General features: G+C 42.8%; 1 protein-coding gene across 2 annotated transcripts in view; it reads left to right on the plus strand.

Annotated features, from left to right (window-relative positions):
* roraa (RAR-related orphan receptor A, paralog a) overlaps positions 1-19,095 on the plus strand; it is a 165,980-nt gene that overhangs the window by 132,849 nt on the left and 14,036 nt on the right. For both annotated transcript variants that reach the window (XM_026365300.1, XM_026365301.1), the window contains one exon: positions 18,447-18,532. In XM_026365300.1, the coding sequence (XP_026221085.1) occupies positions 18,447-18,532 (86 nt within the window). The remainder of the gene's footprint in view (positions 1-18,446; positions 18,533-19,095) is intronic.

The raw sequence follows: 19,095 nt of genomic DNA on the forward strand, positions 1-19,095 counted from the left end.
AAATCACTTTTCACTCACATAGAGCTAATCATGAATCCCTATTTAGAAGGAGGAAAGTGGAGATATTTCATAATTTACTGTAACATGTAAAGAGTAGAGTGTATCATTCGATGAAGCATACAGTTATTACTGCTTCAGCCCCTACATGTGGTCTGCTGATAAAGCACCTGTGTCTATGAGTAACTCCACCATCTTTCAGCCCTGGGCTCTTGTACTGTACTGTAGGGCTGACCAGTGAGTCCACTCAAATCACCATCAGCTCCAAACAGCTTAGCCTGGCCAATTTGAATTTCACATCTCTGCTGACTCATAACCCTGTCAGGACCTTTTTCCTTTATCATGTCTGTGCCTCTGGTAGACTCTCATCACACGCAATAGAAATTAATTATTCGGATTAGAGACCGAGCCACAATTGCTGTGATTTTTGTCAAAGGCTTTGTTTTGGTTTAATGTTGATATCTGATCGGGATCATACTGCAGAGCTCAAATTGTCTTTGAAAGCGGTTATTGTGCTGCATTTATTCATTCATGACATTTCAGCACAAGTTAATGGTTGTGTCAGACCAGTCAGGGAAGAGAGCAGGAAATGATTTTGGCTGATGATACACTCTCAAAGCAGTCAGGTAAGAGCGAGTGCGGCGCTGTGCAGACCGCTGCACTGGACAGTGGCTCAGATCAACATGATAAAGAGGGACTGATTGAGCTCTGTACATCCACAGGAAGCTGAGCGTTTGGGGTTCAAGGTTATCTGGACAAATCAGACTCCTGTTTCCATTCATCCCCTCCTCACCCACAAGCCAGCCCTTTCTGGGCAAACCAGCAAATTAGCAATTCTGATGTCTGCAAGCAGGTCTGGCAAGGGAATGCCTGTGAATCCTAATGCCGCGATTAAACTTTCATATCCATCCGGGGGAAGTGCTGCATATACAAAATAAGCAATCTCTTTTTATTTTTCAGCACTTTAAGTACGGCAGTCGAAATGGACAAACATAAACCCCTTCAATGGGGTTAAATGGTATACTCCAAGTGTGGGTGGGGGAGTGATGCTTCACTCAAGCCTTTGTCTCTATTCAGTAAATATAATTGGTATTGATATACTTAACATTAACTGTATTTGATATAACATGCTGCATTAGTTATTTGCAGTGCAACCATAATTTGTCTTTATCTGCATCTGCACAATCCCCAGTCCTCAACGTTGTAAATGATACAACACCACCTTTGTGGGTTAGCATATTAAATGGTTATGTTTAGGGAAATCGAATACCCAGGCAATGTTACACTCCCTTGGCTGACCGTGCTGAATGTATGGGAGAGAACATGAGGGACAGGGAGCCTAAGTCCAAACAGTGGACCAGACCTGGATGTAGCCATTATGTAAGAAGGTCTTATCAGGCTCTACCTCCTGCTGAGCTGCAGCCTAGCTTTCCTCTGCTCCCCCTTCCTGGTGCTCCCAAAACATGGGCCTTCATTAGCAGGGCTAAATATCCCCGTTCTCTGCAATCTCTATCATTTCTTGCCTTGAGGCAATCCGATAATTACCTGTTCTCATTTCCCCTCCTTCTGGCCAGCAGGGAAGTATTCTGACTTGCATTAGTTTGCATGAAATATTATCAGAATATTGCACATTTCTCCATCCCGCAGCCTCTGACACGGGAAATATGGAGTCACAGGAGCAGTGATTGACAGGTGTCTGTCTTTCATGTTCCTCTGAGAATAGCTGCTTTGTTCTGGAGTTACAGCAAGAATTTTGATGGAAGGAGAAATGAGTGCCTAATGTGTATAAAGTCTTTGTTGCTTTGTTTAACCTCAGTCTGCCATTATTTCCGGGCAGTATTGTTATGCGTTACATCGCTCTTTGTTACCTACAGTGTATGTGTAAAAGAACTCAAAGGTTTTCTGAATCTAAGCTCATCAGTGAGTTTTCCCCACAGAAGAACTCTCTTTGTTATAACAGAACAGCGTCTTTCTCTCTGTGAGTTTGCAGGGTTTGGGCAGAGTTAGATGAGTATGGCATACAGCGCCTGGGAGAAGAAGGCATTTTGAGTGATTGTGGTCAGTGTCATGATCAGAAGGGCATGAATTCCATCCCGATGCACATAGTCGGTCTCCTTTATTAATTCCTATCTGTAATAACGTCCAGCAGTCTAGATCACGAGATGGATAAGGTTTACCACTGAAGACAAGCACTTCCGCGGTCAGTAGAAATCATGTATAACAGCCTAGTGATATGCTTGATTTAATGCAGGGCACCCTCTTTTCTCTCTCTCTTTTCTGCTACTGAAGCGCAAATATTTCAACTTCAAATATTGCTGTTTTTAGAACGTAATGTCATGCATGGTATTTGCCAAAATGCATGTTTTGTTAACGAAGCCGCACACGTGATACGTTTTGCGAGGGAAGAGATTGATTGTAGCCAATTTAAAAAATGTCTTTAAATGTCATTCACAAATGCATATTGAAATTTAAAATGAACTTGTGAGTTAAGCCGAGGATCTGTCTGATATGGAGTAGTTGTTGATGCATGAGCTTAAGCCCATTCAGTGTCTCCCCTCGCCTTGCTGTGGGAAGCAGTGATGATTTTGGACTTTGTGACGGTCACTTTAATCTCTAATGAAGGCTCGTCCCTGGCTCTGCTCAGCCCTCTGATAGCAGAGCAGTCATAAACAGTCCTGTCAGGGGGATTGCAGCGTTAGCAGTGCAAATGGCAAAGAAAACCCCAGGGACCAAGCCATGCTAGCATTATGGTCTAATTCAGCTCGGAAAAAACTGAATTTCATATGAGAAAAATATTCTACTCTGTTTTGCTTAGCTGACTATGGCTGAATCACAGTATACCTATGGAGGCGCCCAACCTTTTATTCATAAACACTACCTGTATTAGTCCAAGTATCTTAGCTACGTTCCCATGCTGTAAGTTGATCAACATGTTCTTGTTAATATGTTGAATCCTGTTAACAGAAACTAAAATTACGGTTAATTCCACTTGCAAATAAACACTCAGCTTTTCAGATTGCATCACAAATTGACCATAACATGTGTGTTTCTAAATTCAGCCACGCCGTGTTATAGCATATGCTTCTTTTAGTTTCACAACATTACCATACAAATAAAGACAATTTCATGTTTAACATTTAGCGCAAGATGTAAATTTGAGCTCAAATGATTCTGTGAAACTGATTACTGGTTGCTCTGTGTTCTGACACATCCTGTGCTCATGCAGCATGTGCGACAGTTGGTTAGTAATTAGAATAATCTTCTCCCTGGTAGTGATTTAGCTTTCATGACTGCAGCTTACCTCAAATTGAAAATAAATTTATAGATAAATGCCTTTGCTGTTCCAGCAAATTATACCGCTGTAACTCAGAGGAGCCAAGTTGTTTATTTTGGTAGTAAAAGAGCAATCAGAGAAAACAAACAAAGCGCTTTATGAGTGCTGTCAGATTAATAATGATGCTACCCAGTGGTGATGATATAAATGATTATTTTTCAGCACACTCTACTCCACCTCATCATGGTAATTATAGATACTATATCATTATTTTATCAAGATAATTGAAGATTGCTCCAGGATTGCTATTAAACTCGGAATTACTGTGTAGGAGAGAAAGACAGGAATTTGTTGAATTAGTTTGGTGTGTTCATGTTCACTCTGTATTGTTCTAAAGTCAGCAAGTACACACACACACACGCACACAAACACATCAGTTGACAGTGTTAAGATGAGGCTATACATGTGATACATTGTTTTTCTCTCAGCTTCTGTTCTGGTGTATCTGGGCAAATCCCGTGGTGATGAGGCGTAGAATCTGTCAAGGAGAAGGCATAAGCCTTTCATATGCATAGTAGAGATAAGAGGCAGCCATTTTATCAGGCGAGCTGTCTCTCCAACATGCTTGTGTGTTATGTGTCCCCGGGAGCGCCTCCAGAAACATGTCCCTTTAATGACACGGCCCATGCTCGCCAACAGGACGCCCAGTTTGTTCCGAGCTCTAACCTGACAATTATGCCAATTATACTAGGCAGCAGTGTTGACAAACACACCAGGAGAATTGCTGCAGTTGATTGGTAGCTCTGTTCCGAAGTCCCCCGCTGTGACCTCTTCTGTAATTTAACTAGCATGGAGGAGAATTGCAACGCGTTTTCTAGAAAATTCCCCAAGCCTTGTGTTCTTTTGTAAAAGGGAGATGTTCATGCCAACTGCACAGGCAGAGAAATGGATCTAGTGTGTCAAGAAGGCAGGGAGAGAAAAATCATTCTTCCTGTTACTCACCACTATATGCGGTTTGTTTCGATTCATAAAGAGTGTTATGTTTCCTGCTGGGCTGTTGCAACATGTAGAAAGTTGTTGTGGTGGATCATATTGCCTCTGAGGATTAGATCCCAAATACTGACCCAGCACCATTAGCTGATACTTATGTAACCCTTGAAGAGCACCGCTGTTGGCACCTGAGGATGAAGCTTAGCCACCTATGAAGCGAGGCAGGAAACACTGCCATTATGGGAGCATATTAACGGTACAGTGGGTGCTCACCGGCTACAGCACGAAGTGAGAGCACTTGGTTAGAATAGATAAAGGCTTTTTCAGCAGGTTTTTTGAGCAAGAACAGGATTGTACTGCATCAGCCTATTTGCAAAAAAATCTGTTTTGATAAGCATGCATCTTTTGAAGGAAAAAAAAAAAAAAGATGATCTCCCTTTTATTTTGGAGCACATTAACTTTTTGATTTCTTCCAGGCACAGCACATATTTCTTTGTGTGTGTGTCTGTGTGTGTCTCTCAGAATAGCAAGGTCCTATATGATTGGTGAAAGAGTTGTAATTTCATATCATATGAAGTGAATCTTTAATCAAATGCACCATAGATCTGTTAATTGCTTTTACGTTTTAGATCTTTTGTGTATGACACCTTGCAGATAGATTTATAGATAACTACTGGAGATTATAGTTTAACACTGAGGTCTTGTGGTCTTGTTTGGTGGGACCACAACTCTGAGCTGATGCCTTAAAGCTGAAGTCTGACCTAGTCAATGTGAAGTGTCGCTGCCCACTGAGAGCATGCCTTTCTTTTTGTAAGAGTGCAATGATACACAAAGGCGGGCAGGGAAGCAGGCAGGCGGCTGCCCCTGCTGGCCTGGTCAAAGCAAACAGAGCTCAGTCCCCGCATGTCCCCTTCACTTCTCTTACATAACACTCTGTTAAGCTGGAGTTAGCAAACATTAGAGGTCAGCTGGTTATTGGGACAGTGAAAATGTAGTCACTCTCTGGAGCACCATTTACAGTAGAGAAATGAGATTTCCATGTGAGGCAAACAGTAGTTTTGAGCATATTTTGGGTCTATGACTGATTTGTTATTTAGTTTATATTCCATACAGTGTTGAAAAAGCTCAATATAGTGTTTTGAATGTGAAACCTGTGAAACCGAAATGACTTGTTCTATTCAGCTCATGCTTCTGTGCCACTGCCCACATCTAGTCCTTTGTTATGTTCTTTGAATCCTTTCATGCCTTGAGGACATAATGTTTTCCTGTTATGTTATCATGTTAGTGCAGTCTAACCAGTGCTGCTTGTTAGAAATGTCTAATGTCCCCTAACAGTGGAGGTGCTGTGATTTACACCAATGTTTGATGAAGAGAGACTGGGGAATTCATTAGTGTCCATCTAAATTACATCAGCCACACCAATGACACCAGCCTGCAGTCCACTGCCAGCTCATTGATTAAGAACAGTTTCCAGTGGCCGTATGTAACGGGCTCTTTGCATTAGTTCAATGTTCCTGAAAGAGTGGCCACTGAAAAATATAGTTTTCTATAACTGTATTAGGATAATGCCCAAATAGCATAAAAACTGCCAATATTAGAATGAATAACCCAGTGACTCACCTTGATAAATGAGGATTGAATATTGTAGGAAGAATTGTAGAGGGCAGGTGATGTATCAGAGTTCTTCAAAATGTAGCATTCGGCACAAAAAGACATTCAGGAGTCATAAAAACACATCACATTGTCCAATTAATACATGTGAAAACAAGCGTAACCTCTGTAGGATTCCTGAGATGTTTTCAAGCATCATAATTATTGACAGCACACGTGAAAAGCAAACGTAGATTGCGGATGGAAGTCTTCGTCTTAATTCAGTCAAGTTATTTCAAACCCCCTTTTGGGTTTGATAAGAGAAAAAAGCAACGTCAATCAGGTGAACTAATGGGAATGTGCATTTTGTAATTCACTCAAAAAGAATGGTAAATTGAAAAGAGTTTGCAACCTTTTAACACACTCACACACACCAGCGCTGACAGTCAAGCTCCATTATCTGACAGCTGGAGAGGTTAAAAATAACTGTGCTCGCAGCAAATTAGACGTATCATTTGGCTTCTAAGTGAGAGATGAATCTTTGTGTGGATGCTCCTGCCATGCCGTGACACAGGGGCAATATATCAGGCTGTGTTTGCCTGTCTTTCTCATAAACTCCAAATGGAATTGTAAACAGATGAAGCAATTTTACACCAAATGTATTCTCTCTGAGTCGCTCCTATGCTACAGTGAGAAGCCCAGCTACCATAGACATATACATTACTGCCCCGTGCACTCTCAAGCCAAAGTACATAAATCATAATTTGGCCGCCAGCAGGGTTATTGCTATCGCTCAAAGCCAATCCTTGAAGTGTTTTATATGTTAGTTTTTTATCTCACGATAAATCTGATGTTATTGCACACATGTGGAGGGGACTCCAGAAGCTCTCGTTGCTGCTGTTTTGCTGCTCACACATAAAGGTACTGTAGATTCACACATGCTGTACAGTAAATTGGGCAAACGCATGTGGATGAGCTATATGAATCTCATTTCTGCTTGTCACAGTCAACTTTTCCATGTCATTCAATAGTACCTTACCCACTTATGCATGCGTTTTATGTCAGGTGTCGGAAGGTGGGGTGTCAGTTCCCATTTAAGATGGTAAAGGAAGTGTAACTGTGGGATTCCTGTTACAGTAAGGTAAGTAAAGAGATTTCCACGGGAGGCTTAGGTGACAGTCGAGGTGTAGCGTTTCCTCTAAATACCTAACAACATCATTGTTAATTCATAGCTATTTAATCACTCGCTAGAGTAAGGGCAGGTAGGATGATCTTTGTGTCATGTTGTCTCAATACCTAATCTCTTGTATTTTCTTGCCTAAGACCCATGCTCTTAATTTGTCTAAACCTGACTGTGTGTAACCGCATTTATCTCTGAGTTTTAAGATGAGTTTTAAGTCTGCGTATTTACTGAGCTCAGTGTGGCCCTGACTCAGCCTGCTTGACATGATTTATCTCATCCTGCTTAACTGACAGGTATTGATGTGATACAAGGATAAATGCAGTAGATTGATGGAATTAAAGCCCACCCTATTGTTCCCATGCTGTGCATCACTGACACATGTGAGACTCATGTCTCTCATTAAAGAAAATAAATGCTTCAGGCATCCTCCCTGCAAAAGCATCAAGTTTGTGTATGTGTGCGTGCACTGCACTCCTGTGTGTTTGTGTGTGTGTGTGGGAAGCTGCCTCAGTTGTTTTCCCTCTCTATAATCTCTCCTTCCTTGCACAATGGATTTAGCCTGGCCTTGAATGGGAAATTATAGCGGAGCATTCACCCTGTTGACAGAGCCCTGGACGTGTGATTATATTAAACAAGGGGGCAAGCCCATTGATTATTTAACTTTTAATTATTGTTTGTAAAAAGGACAAGATCACTACTACTAGTGTAGCCCCACTACATTGCTGAAGCATCATCGCTTCAGGGGCAATCCCCCTCACTTCTTATGTGATGCATCTAAGCCACTAAAAAAATATAATCTTAACTATGCAAAAAAATAAAAAAGAGAGAGAGAAAAGCTTTCTTCACTTTACGTGTATGGCGGGCATTTGGCTGCGCATCCAAATTTTAGGGAGATAGGTGTTAACTCTATATTTGGATTCCACTAGAGTGGATTAAGGATTCTTTACTGCAAACCCACGGGATTCTCGGAGACATAAAAGAGGAGACTGTTTGCATCCATGCTATACAAATAATTGCAGGTTTCAAATCGAGTGTAATTTCAAGCACCAGCTATATGGGAGTGAGTGGGCTTTGATGTACAAATCCACAATTCATGGGGGATTAGCACCCCCAAAGGTTAGCACTTGCTAATTACAGGAGATTGGTTATACATATCTAACAAGGCAAGAAGACAGCCTTAATAAATGTGAGGATTCATCAGGAACAAGGATAAGCGCTTATGATAAGTGGACATGTATTTGAATCACCATGGATTGATGCCCTGTAATGCACTTCTTCATACAGTAGCAGTAAAGGAGCACTGTCTCTTGTATTGTCTGTGCAAACGCCGTAACTCACAGCGATATGAGATTTTCAAGATACATTTGTGAATACAGATTTGTGCAATCATATAGATTAACCTCTCAGATATTCTTCCTGTGTCTCTTACTGCAGCTATTTCTCTTTTACTGTATTTTGCTTGCAGCGTTCAGTGCTGCATTACCATAATCCTTGGTTCCCTTCCACAAACCACCACTGGCTAAATGAATCTATTATTTTTGCCTGGAGCCGAAAAGATGCAACAAAATGCAACACATTATAGGCAATGAAACTTGATAAGCTGCACATTTTCTCTCTATTCTCTCTATTATAACCTACTGTTGGAAGTATCAGTGCACTTGACCTTTATTAATCCGAATGCTTTAAAGGTACTATCAAAACCTAAACCTCCATGACAAAAACATAATTCAATTTTTCACACAGTCATTTAGTCAAGTTTCGGCTCACTGGCCCTGTATGTTGTTGATTCACCTGACCGATGATAGCAGACCTGGCCGGTGTGGCCTTGTGTTTTCATATGGCCCTTAATTAAACGTGTCCAAACCAAGGCAGGCACTTGCTCTGCTGCGGGAAATGCTTTTTCATCGCCTAATGAATGTGCCTGAGGGGGTCCCACAGGGGGCTCCACTTCACCCCTCATTAGGCGAGGTGTTGCTTCTGCCTTCATGCTGAGGAGCAACCTCCTGGTGAGGGGCCTCCCACTTCATCTGAACGTCCCACGCTCCCCTTCCCCCGGACTAGTGGACTGAACTGCTCTCTCCCTGTCTCCACTACTTTCCCCTCATCACAAAGCAGCTTGTCTTATAGTGGCAGACCAGAGATGACAAGGATGAGAGGATGGTCCATGCTCCTAATGTCGTTTTAATGGCCTTGTTTGATCAGTTGTGGTTGTGATTTATTGCTGTACAGCCAGTTCTAATGTCTTCCCAGAGATCTACTTGACTGTCTTTTTCACAACAAGTCGAAGACATTATTGTTTTTAAGCTCAAGTTAAGGAACAGGTTGATTAGTAAAAAGAAGGATGGAGTAAAGGCATAAACGGTGAAGGACCCTGAAGGTCCTGGTCTGGTTTAGAAGTTCCCTCCTATTGCAGGGCTGCAAATACCCACCCTCATGTGGAAAATATTGACAGCTTCCTGTTGTTAATGAAGCAACAAAGCCCAGACAATTCCTGGCTGTTGTGAGGCAGCAGGAAGTGAAAGAGGGATATACAGGCTGTCAGCTGACTCCAAGAGCCTTTGCATGGCAGCAGAACAAGCTGAAGAGATGATTGTTATTCCAGGGCTTTTGGGATGTGTTTATGCAATCATTAATCTTGGCACTTGTTTATTTGCCTGGGATTAGGGCACCATGGTGCATTCACAAGCAGTCAGGGAACCTGGTTCACCAAAGGTAGGTAGCAGTAGCAGTAAGCTCTCAGGCCTTCCACTGTAAGCAAAGCGTGCAATGAGGGAAGCATGCTTTGTGCATGGCTGCTTAATCCTGCCATGTTAAACAAAACCAGGCCAGTGTTTGTAGGACTATGAAAACAGCAGTGCAGGGGGAATGTGCCTCACACACTGTAAGCAGTCTGTGAACTCTGTGTGGCAGTAGAAACTCCTCGCGCACCCCTGTTGTCTAGGAATGCCTTTCATATGGTCTGCTACAACTGGAGGAGAGGGAGGACGACAGTGAAGTGGCTCAGCAGCTCCTCAACAGAGGAGGCAGAGATTATTGAAGTTATTTCTGTATCCTGTGTAAATCTGTGAAAGCCATGTTTTCCAAACAGGCAGTGTTATTATATTAATACAAAATAATATTAATGGTCATGTTTAGACATCATAGACATTAATAAGCCACATTAACTGCCTAATTCTACTTATCATGGTTCTGATACTGCCAGGAGCAAAATTAAGTAAACACATTGATTTGTAAAATCATTAGCAAATTTCATCACAAGTAAATATTTTACACAATAATAATAATAATGACATACTTTATTCATCCCCTTGGGGAAATTGTTATTTCGACAGCTGCAGTTTAATAATTATGCATATTTACTAGCATTAAGGATAAATGATGCATGATGTAAGCGTCTCAGTCACTTATTGAGATAGCCGGGGACACTGTGTAAGGGTTAACTAATGGCTTTGTTACCTGTAAGAAAGTGCCCATAAAGCTTTAACTGCCCAATATACATCTAAAAGAACACACAGAATATGGGTTGCATGAAGAGGAAACACAATTAGTCCTGGTGAAACCAGAAAGAGCAAGAGCCCAGTGGAGCAGGGTTTTTGACAAAGCTGCTCTTCTGGAGCCCTGTGACAGTGGTGAACTGTGGAAAGGTTGGGTGCCTCTAGTTTCTGCTTTATCAAGCTCTGGATCTTTGAGCAGCAGGATTCAGTATCCCAGCTAATGTAACAAGACTCATTTGTCTCAATCACACGTCCCTGGAAGTATCGGCTGGCCACTGATGTCATTCATCTTCCCTGTCCTTGCCTGCTCTTTTTCAGTTGATGAAAACCCAAGACCTTCAAGCAGAATGGCAGGGGTGCTGTAAGAATTGTTCATCACAGGTGCTATATGGAGCATTTATTGTTGAAGTTTGTAGACGATAACTTTCGAGATTTCATTAACAGTAACTTGTTTAGGTGATTTTTAGATTTCGAGGATCACTTTGACAGATTATTTGCACATTGTCAGCAGCTGGTGGGAATACGTTCGTCTTTTATCTCAGCACTTTGTATTCGCCATTAAAAAATGTGTTAGTTTCTCACAATCTGATCCAACCATTATATGAACAATATTTCTAGATAAGGTGCTCTGATATATAAAAAACACTAATTTCAGCTTGGCACTGTAAAATGGGATAAATGAAAGCATCACAATTACCTGTATTTTGTACACACGGATACTATGTTAAAGATCTTGCGTGACGACATTACTGCATAACATAATTTACCTCCCCCAAAAGATGAAATTAAATGTTTTAGAAAAACATCACCACTTCACATATTATCACATGTGCTGTGTCCCCACACAGAGCTGGTTTCAGCTGATGTCAGCTCCAATGGAAACAGTGACTCGCGCCATAACTGGAGGCTTACACTGAGCTTCCCTCTTCGATGGAGCAAATCAAGATCATGATTACTATCTGGCCTGTGCAGCCAGTCTGCGTTGTCTGGAAACATGTTTTCCTAAGGAGACCACAGAGGGACAATTACTGTCAGCTGAACTATTCAGCCTGCTCTCCATGTGTGTTCTGGCTGCGTGCCTCTGACCCACTGACTGTGAGCAGCACCATGAGATGCAACCTCCAACCTCCCTCCTCCTTCCCTCCTTATGCCCCCACTACTCCCCCACAACATCCACCATATCTGAGGCACCCAGATATGCACTTTGCTAATAAAATGCTTATATACTCTGTCAGCCCTCTGGCAAAAAAGACCATGCAGGAAGTTGTGTGGATGTAAGTTTTGATTTCTTTGTGTGAAACAGTAGAAAAAAAAAAAAACCCACCGCAGAATCCTGGTTGTCTTACAGAAATGCATACTAATACAGCAATTATAGAAGGAAGGAACTTGTACAGTGTGGCAGTAGCAAATTCCCTGGTGCAATGGAACAACTCTCTTTGTTGTTATGTAAAGGTTTGTATGTGTATTTGCAGTGGATGTTTGGAAGGATTCATTATTTAGATTTTCCTGTGTTTTTCTAAAGGAGCCTACTCTGCTGCCATCCATACTGGGAGATGGGGGCTGAGAGGTGCTTAACTAAGGCACATTTGAAGCTTTAACCATTGCCTGCTTAGTTCTAGTGGTCAGACCAAAGGTTCAGAAGCATCACATGATCCTCAGCTAAGTCTTAGAATTCAAACAGCAGCTTCTGCACCAGTCAATCAGTCAGTCCTGTGTGATTTCAGCCTCAGTGATTTTGAGTTTTGGTGCATCCCATTGCCTTGCTGCACAGTGTATGAGTAAAGCAAACAATGCACAAGCAACTCCTTTTTAGACTTGCAATGCAAAAAGTGTATCCTTTCAAAAATGCATGTCATTGCAATAGAATATGCATCAAATTTGATTTTATGAAGGAACCAAAACCAAACGATGTAAATAGTTGACAAATCTTGAATATTTGCAAGACAGATTTTTTTTATTCAGCTCTTCTGACTCTCTATGACTAACTAGGGGCTGGTAGAATGCATAAGTGAGTGCAGTCTACAGATTGTATTTTGCCATCAGAGTAAACAGCGTGAGCCTTTCTCCCTCCTGGCACACATGTACGCCTGCATGCACACGCTTGCATACAGAAGGGGCGTGCCCTCCAGTCCCCAGCACCCGGGCACAACTTCACTTGTCACTGCAATCACAGACAAGAAAGGGTTAGATTGGGGGAGATGGATACAAGAAGGGGTAAGGAGTGACGGGGAGAGAGTTTTGAGCTCAGGTGGGGCAGACAGGGGAGGGGAGAGGAGCACCTCACACATGCTACCCTTCACGGTGCTCGTCTGCTCGGTAAACCCAGGCTTTTGTTGTTTTCCCCTAGAGTGCAGGCGTGCAGACTCCCAGTCAGGAAGCTCGTCAATCTTTGCCACAGCAACACATAAATTAGTGCCCAAATTACTGTTACGCCGGTGTAGAAAAAGACACGGAGAGAGATGTCTTGTGTGGCGGTTTGGGAATACATCTTCCCCTCTCTCGCACCCCCACACACCCCCTTCATTGAGGGTGTCAGAATGCACTTCAATAAAACAGTCAAGTAAATACAGGGAGAGACATGAAGAGAGAAGCACTGCTGTGTTGTACAGGCATCTGGAGGTGGGCAGTGTTGAAATATTAATAGGCCTCACACACAAACAAACACAGAGATGTACGCATGAGTTCATCCAAAAAGCAGCCCAGGGCGATGGTCCAGACCTGAGCTTTAGCAAAGTCACTGCACTGCTATGTAGGAATAATAGGGAAAGGCTTAAAGAAACGGAAATATCTCTTCAAATATAGCTGGTCTCTAGTGAAGGGAGATCACAGCTTAGGCAGCTAAATGATTAGGGGGGAATTAGTAGGCGCAGCATAGAGACATCAAAATGTGTCAATTATGTCTTTCCTTGGGCTAATCCCTGTGGTCCGAATATATTTTTTGATGACTTCAGCGTGTTTATAGGTTGAATGGAAGCTGTTTAAATTGATGATTTCGAGTTTTACACTGCAGGTGCATTTGTGTACAGTGTTCTGTGCTTTCTTTGTGCTACAGCCCAGCAAATGCCATTAAAACAGCTCTATGGTAATACGCCAACAGTCTGCGATCCCTAAACAAATAACACATTTATACTATTCAGCCTGTGTTCCGTGCCACGACTGTCCTTTGCCACTGACATTCAAATAACCTTTCTTCTGCTGCATAAATGGGAATAAAAAAGTATTGTGTTGTGCAACTTCACATGACAGCAAAGCCCCGGCAGATGAAAAGAGGCAGAATTCTGATTCTAGCTCTTGTTAAGCTGTCGTCTCTCTACAGCTAGATCTGACTGTCATGGGTATCTGTTTAGAAAAGACTGTGTTTATCAACAGACAGCTGATCTCCACGACCAAATGAGAAGTTCACGTGGCAAGATAAATAGCTGCACATAATGGTGGAGGAATATTGCTTAGTGAACATTAGCCAAGCCGGTTCGGTGCCCCCGGTGTTTGTATATATTGATCATATGTCAATGCTTAAGAAATTCTGCTGTTGTATAACAGCCCTGAGCAGACATGCAAACCCTTTTTAGAGTTTTTGTTTGGTTTTGTTGCAAACATTTTACAAGGAGAATGTATTAACACAGTTTGTCTGATGACAGAAGAATTGTTAATCTGCTCATAGTGCTGTGCCCTGTCCAGTTCCTTACATAATCACTGACATGAGCCCACTGGCTTGTGTCACTCTGTCATTGACAGCTGTCAACACAACTACACACACACACACACACACACAGACACACACACAAACACATATTAACTGAGGCACCACTATACACAGAAGCAGTGTGTGTTTTTTTTTCCTCCAATTTGCTTCACATACTTTCTTTCAGAATGATGTGCATTGTATAATAATAAAAGAAACCTCAGCTTCATACCTCATTTATTGTGTACATCTATCATGAATCATCAGGCCATGAGAAAATGATTTAATGGACCAATCAAATAATGGATTAAGCTTTCAGCATTATGACGGTGGCCTGGGCATGGGTCTCTAATGTAAGGGATAATCTTAATCCCTCCACGTTATGTCAGTAGTCCACGGGTTCAGTGGGTACGGCCAGGAGATTTTGACTGGTGATTTTACTTGTTTACACCAGCCTGTAGGATTTTCAGTTTCATTTATTTTACATATAGTTTGTTACTGGAATGGGTTTTAAATTTTAAATACACATATGTGTATTTACACCGTATGATGAAAACCAAATAATCAGCATTTTTACACATTTCACTGATTTCTTACTATTTTACTTACTTTCTCTTATGATGTGTAGCGAATGATTCTTAATACTTTCTGAATGAAGCAATACGACATTTGTAGTGCACAGGGAGACAGTGTTCTGTCTGACAGTCCCTGTCTATTCAATGCTTATAATAAAATAAACGATGACAAGGCCCCTGTAAGCTGTTAGTGTGCATTTGGCAAATTGTTCTGGGTGTTCACATTTGACTGTCAGTTTCCAGGTCTTTGATAATGCAGTGTGGTTTTAGAAGTGAGTTGATCTCAGGGCTGCAGAGAAGACAGTGAAGGGCACTGGGTGAACATGCAGAGGCCTCACTGCCCTATTGTACATGTGCTCTGAGTGACACGTCATCCCCTCAAAGGGCTTGCTAGTGTGGTGAATCAGTGTCCTTGAACTGCTCAGCCACAGACAGACAAAGAACAAGCTTTAACATTCGGCTTGACTGTCTCCTCTCTCTGCCATGCCCGTTGTCCAAGACACCCACGCCAGGCTGCAATGCTGCATAGAGGAAATCAGTTTCGAGCCGCTGTCCAGCCATCATGGATATGCACGTGAAGTGAATGTGCTGCGGTGTGATTCATACATAATCTTGGCATCTCAGCAGGTGTCTTTGAAGTGGCCTGCATGCAGAGGCCATCTCACAGTGCTGTGAGGAGCGGCAGGCTGCTGGGATGGGCTTTAGCATGGCTGCCCGTCTAACTGTGCCTGGCTTTGATGTCGTAAACAGAGCAGGCAGGGCTGGCTGGCAGGGAAGTGAAGAGGCAGGGAGGCAGGCGCGGTGAATGGGATCAGTGGCGCTGCGCTGGTCAAGCTTAAGCGAGCCAGCAGCTGCCTGTTTCACACCAAGAGACAGTTAACACCGCAGCTCATGTCAATAGATATTGACTGCCAGATTGGGAGTGCTTATAAGCACCGGCCTTTTTGTTTGACTGACTCCCCCGTGTGGATTCAGTTTAAATCATCCTCAGTGTCTGAATTGCAGTGTATGACCAGTTACTCAAGAGGACAACTTACACAGCCTAATATACAAATATTGACTTAGGTTGACAAATAAAATATTGATTAATATTTGATTTAATCTCTGTTGTGTTATTGCTTAACACAACCCTCTTTTTGACAGGAGCTACTCCCATCGTTGATATAACTATATGTTTAGATTAAGATCTTTTTTTCATACAAGAAACTAAAGAGCCTGCCATAGCAGGATCAGAGACAAACCCTTTTTACTGTTGAGTGCGTTGAGCAGCCAGGGGCTTGTGCAGTGGTGGAGTGAGAGGGTGTTAGCTGGTGAGGCTGCATGCACTCAGGGCCTTCCTGCTGCAGATAGGGCTTTGTGAGGCATGCTTGTGTGTGTGTGTGTGTGCCCTGCCTGGCCTGGCTACCCTGTGTCTCTACTCCCACTGCTTTCACCTGATGTGGCACAGCCTCTGTCAGGGCTGAGCGAGTGCCCAGCCAGCTCGGCTTCTTCAGGAGAGATGAAGGCATCTCACAGCTATGCTGTGGGGGTGGGGGAAGCTAGCAGCAGCCTAAGCCTGGAGCTATCAGAGGCTGGAGCTCAGAGCCAAAAGCCTGTGGGCTGGATAGGGTGGGTGGAAGATTGGCTTAACTTGGCAAGAAAACCATAGCCACAGCCCTGCACTGCCACCCAATGGCAGGGGCCTGTCACTACAGACTTGAGTTCACTATAACCACAGCTAGTCATAATTACAGCACGCTTCAGTTGTTGTGAGTGCATGTCAGAACAAATTATGTAAGTAATGAGGCTGAAAATGCTAAAGGAGTCGAAACACACTGCACTGCTAATGCTCATGCAGGGAGAACACAAAAACAAACAATAGAGTGCACTCATACAGAGATAGACCTAACCGACATAACAAGCAACTGTGCACAGTAAGGAAAAGATTAATTATAAATTAACCCTCTCAGTTAGGTTGTCAAAGCCCGCCTCCTGCCTGGATTTCACTCTAATCCGGGCCGATGAGGTGCAGTGCCCTCTATTGTATGTGAGAATCACAAATCACAGGAGGTGTTGTCTGGAGGAGAATTAATTGTGCATATTCCACAACTCCCTTTTGTTCATTTTACTAAAATGTAGGCTAATTCCATGTAAACATGGCCAGTGTTGTTGACTCCAGCAGCGCAAGAAGAACAGACACTGATTCCTGAATGAATAGAGTGTGGCTGTGGGGTTAGTGGATTAGAGGCTCTGTGTTAAGGGCCTCTCCTGGGCATGCCTCAGGGACAAGGACATTATCCACATGACACATTACAGACTCCTAGGCAGCTGATTAAAATGGGCAGGGCTCTCTGGATTGAACCACCGCAAAAGCACTTTTGATGTGATCAAAATAGTTTAAAGAGGTTGGTTGTTAAGGTGTACGAGGGATATTTGAAGAGTCTTGGGAAGAGACACGAGGCTTTATAGTAGACAGTTTTGCCTGGCTAGGGGGGAGAGTCTGATGTAACACTTTGACATGTGTGAGTGTACCACCACTTTTTAAAATTATTCAAATTTTATTGCATTGCCTAATAAGATAATAATATCTTATTAAATCTCAATATACCTCCCCTAATTGGTACAGACATGCGTTGCAATAGATCCTTGCGCTCTGATTGGCTAGCTGCATGGCTGGTTGGAGAAAACCATTATATCGTGAGAAAATATCCCGCGGTGATCTTTCCTCGATTTAGATCAGATAGCAGAGTTTGTCTGGCGCTGCAGTGCACTGCTGGCATGGCGGGACTGAGATGTTGGAGATGTGGAGGAGGGCTGCGAGATAGAGATCTCTAGAGGGAGGGAGAGAAAGAAAGAGGGGGAGGTGGAGGAGGAGAGGGATGTAGCATCAGTAGCTGCAGTGATAAAGCTGAGAGCAATGGGACAAGCTGGGAGTTCTGTGTCTCTGATGTCTGTGTGTTCTGTCTGTTCTGTTGTGTTGCCCTGTGGTCTGCTCCTGAAGAGAAGGCCAGCGATGGATGAGGGCTGTCCTCTCTGTGCTTTTGTCCTTTGTGGCATGTGAATCACGGGCCTGTCAACAGCACAACTCCACAACCAAACCCCTACTGAACCATTTTTCTATAGCGTACGCAGACATACACACATAGTCATTGCCACAGCTCCATCCAGCACAGTGGGCATGTTATGATTCTCTTTGGCCACAGTGGATTTGCTTCTGAGGTTTATGTGGTTTTGAAGTTTAGTAGGCTTCACAAAGTCAAGTTCTCCAACTGGGAATACATCTCTTCATGTGGCTAAATGAGCCTTTGTCGCTGCATAAAACTAGTATTAGTACTAATATGGCATTGGAGGGTAGCTGGACTTTTCTTGGTGTACATTGTGTAAGGGATGCAAATTGACATGATGTTTACATTGGCTGTTTGTAAGGACTTAAAATGGCCTCCTTCCCTTCACACACACACACACACACACACACATACACATACAGTACACACACACTATTCTGTAAATATTCATCTAATCCTCTGTGGAAGTGAGGATTCAAAAGCCACCGGATGAGATGTTTTTAGAAGCACAGTGCTCTTTCATGTACCAACATGGATCCATGGTGAGGGTGTTGTACAGTGACTTGTGACAGCAAAATGTGATGTTTTTTTCTTTCATTTCCTTTTCTTCTCTGCAGCTCAAATCGAAATAATTCCCTGCAAGATCTGTGGAGACAAATCATCAGGCATCCATTACGGCGTGATAACATGTGAAGGCTGTAAGGTAAGCACCGAGAGACGGAACCTGTTTGTGTCATGGGAAGTGGTGTGTGTGTGTGTGTGTGTGTGTGTGTGTGTGTGTGTCTGTGAGTGTGTCACTCTGTGAAGGACAGGGAGTTGGGAGGGGGAAGACAGGGAAATCTGAGGGGGGAAAGAAAGTTGCTTGCTAGGAAAAAATGTTTGAAAATGTTGCTGAAGTTTTACGAAGATTCAGCGAGGGGACGATGAAGTGTAAACACTGAGAACATGATCATTAAAGTGGTCAAGCACCACAGAGGACATCACAGAAATCCACAATTAGTAGGACAAAGTCATTCCTCTGTCTTGCTCTGCCTTTCCCTCCCAGGGACATGTCTTTTCACTGTTTTTTTTTTTTTTTTTGCTTCTGCTGCAGCCTGCTCTTGAAATAAAATGATCAAAAGGAGAATGCTTTGAATTATAGCAGATTGTTGGCTGTTTGCTACAGTGTGTTGCTTCCATTGAAGCTGCCTTTTGTACTGTTTCAAATGCACCAGCCATTCACAGTGAGAGGAATTTTGTGCTTAGAGTGTATTCTTGTCCCCGTGC

The sequence above is a fragment of the Anabas testudineus genome, chromosome 6, assembly GCF_900324465.2.
Source record: "Anabas testudineus chromosome 6, fAnaTes1.2, whole genome shotgun sequence".
Classification (NCBI taxonomy): Eukaryota; Metazoa; Chordata; class Actinopteri; order Anabantiformes; family Anabantidae; genus Anabas; species Anabas testudineus.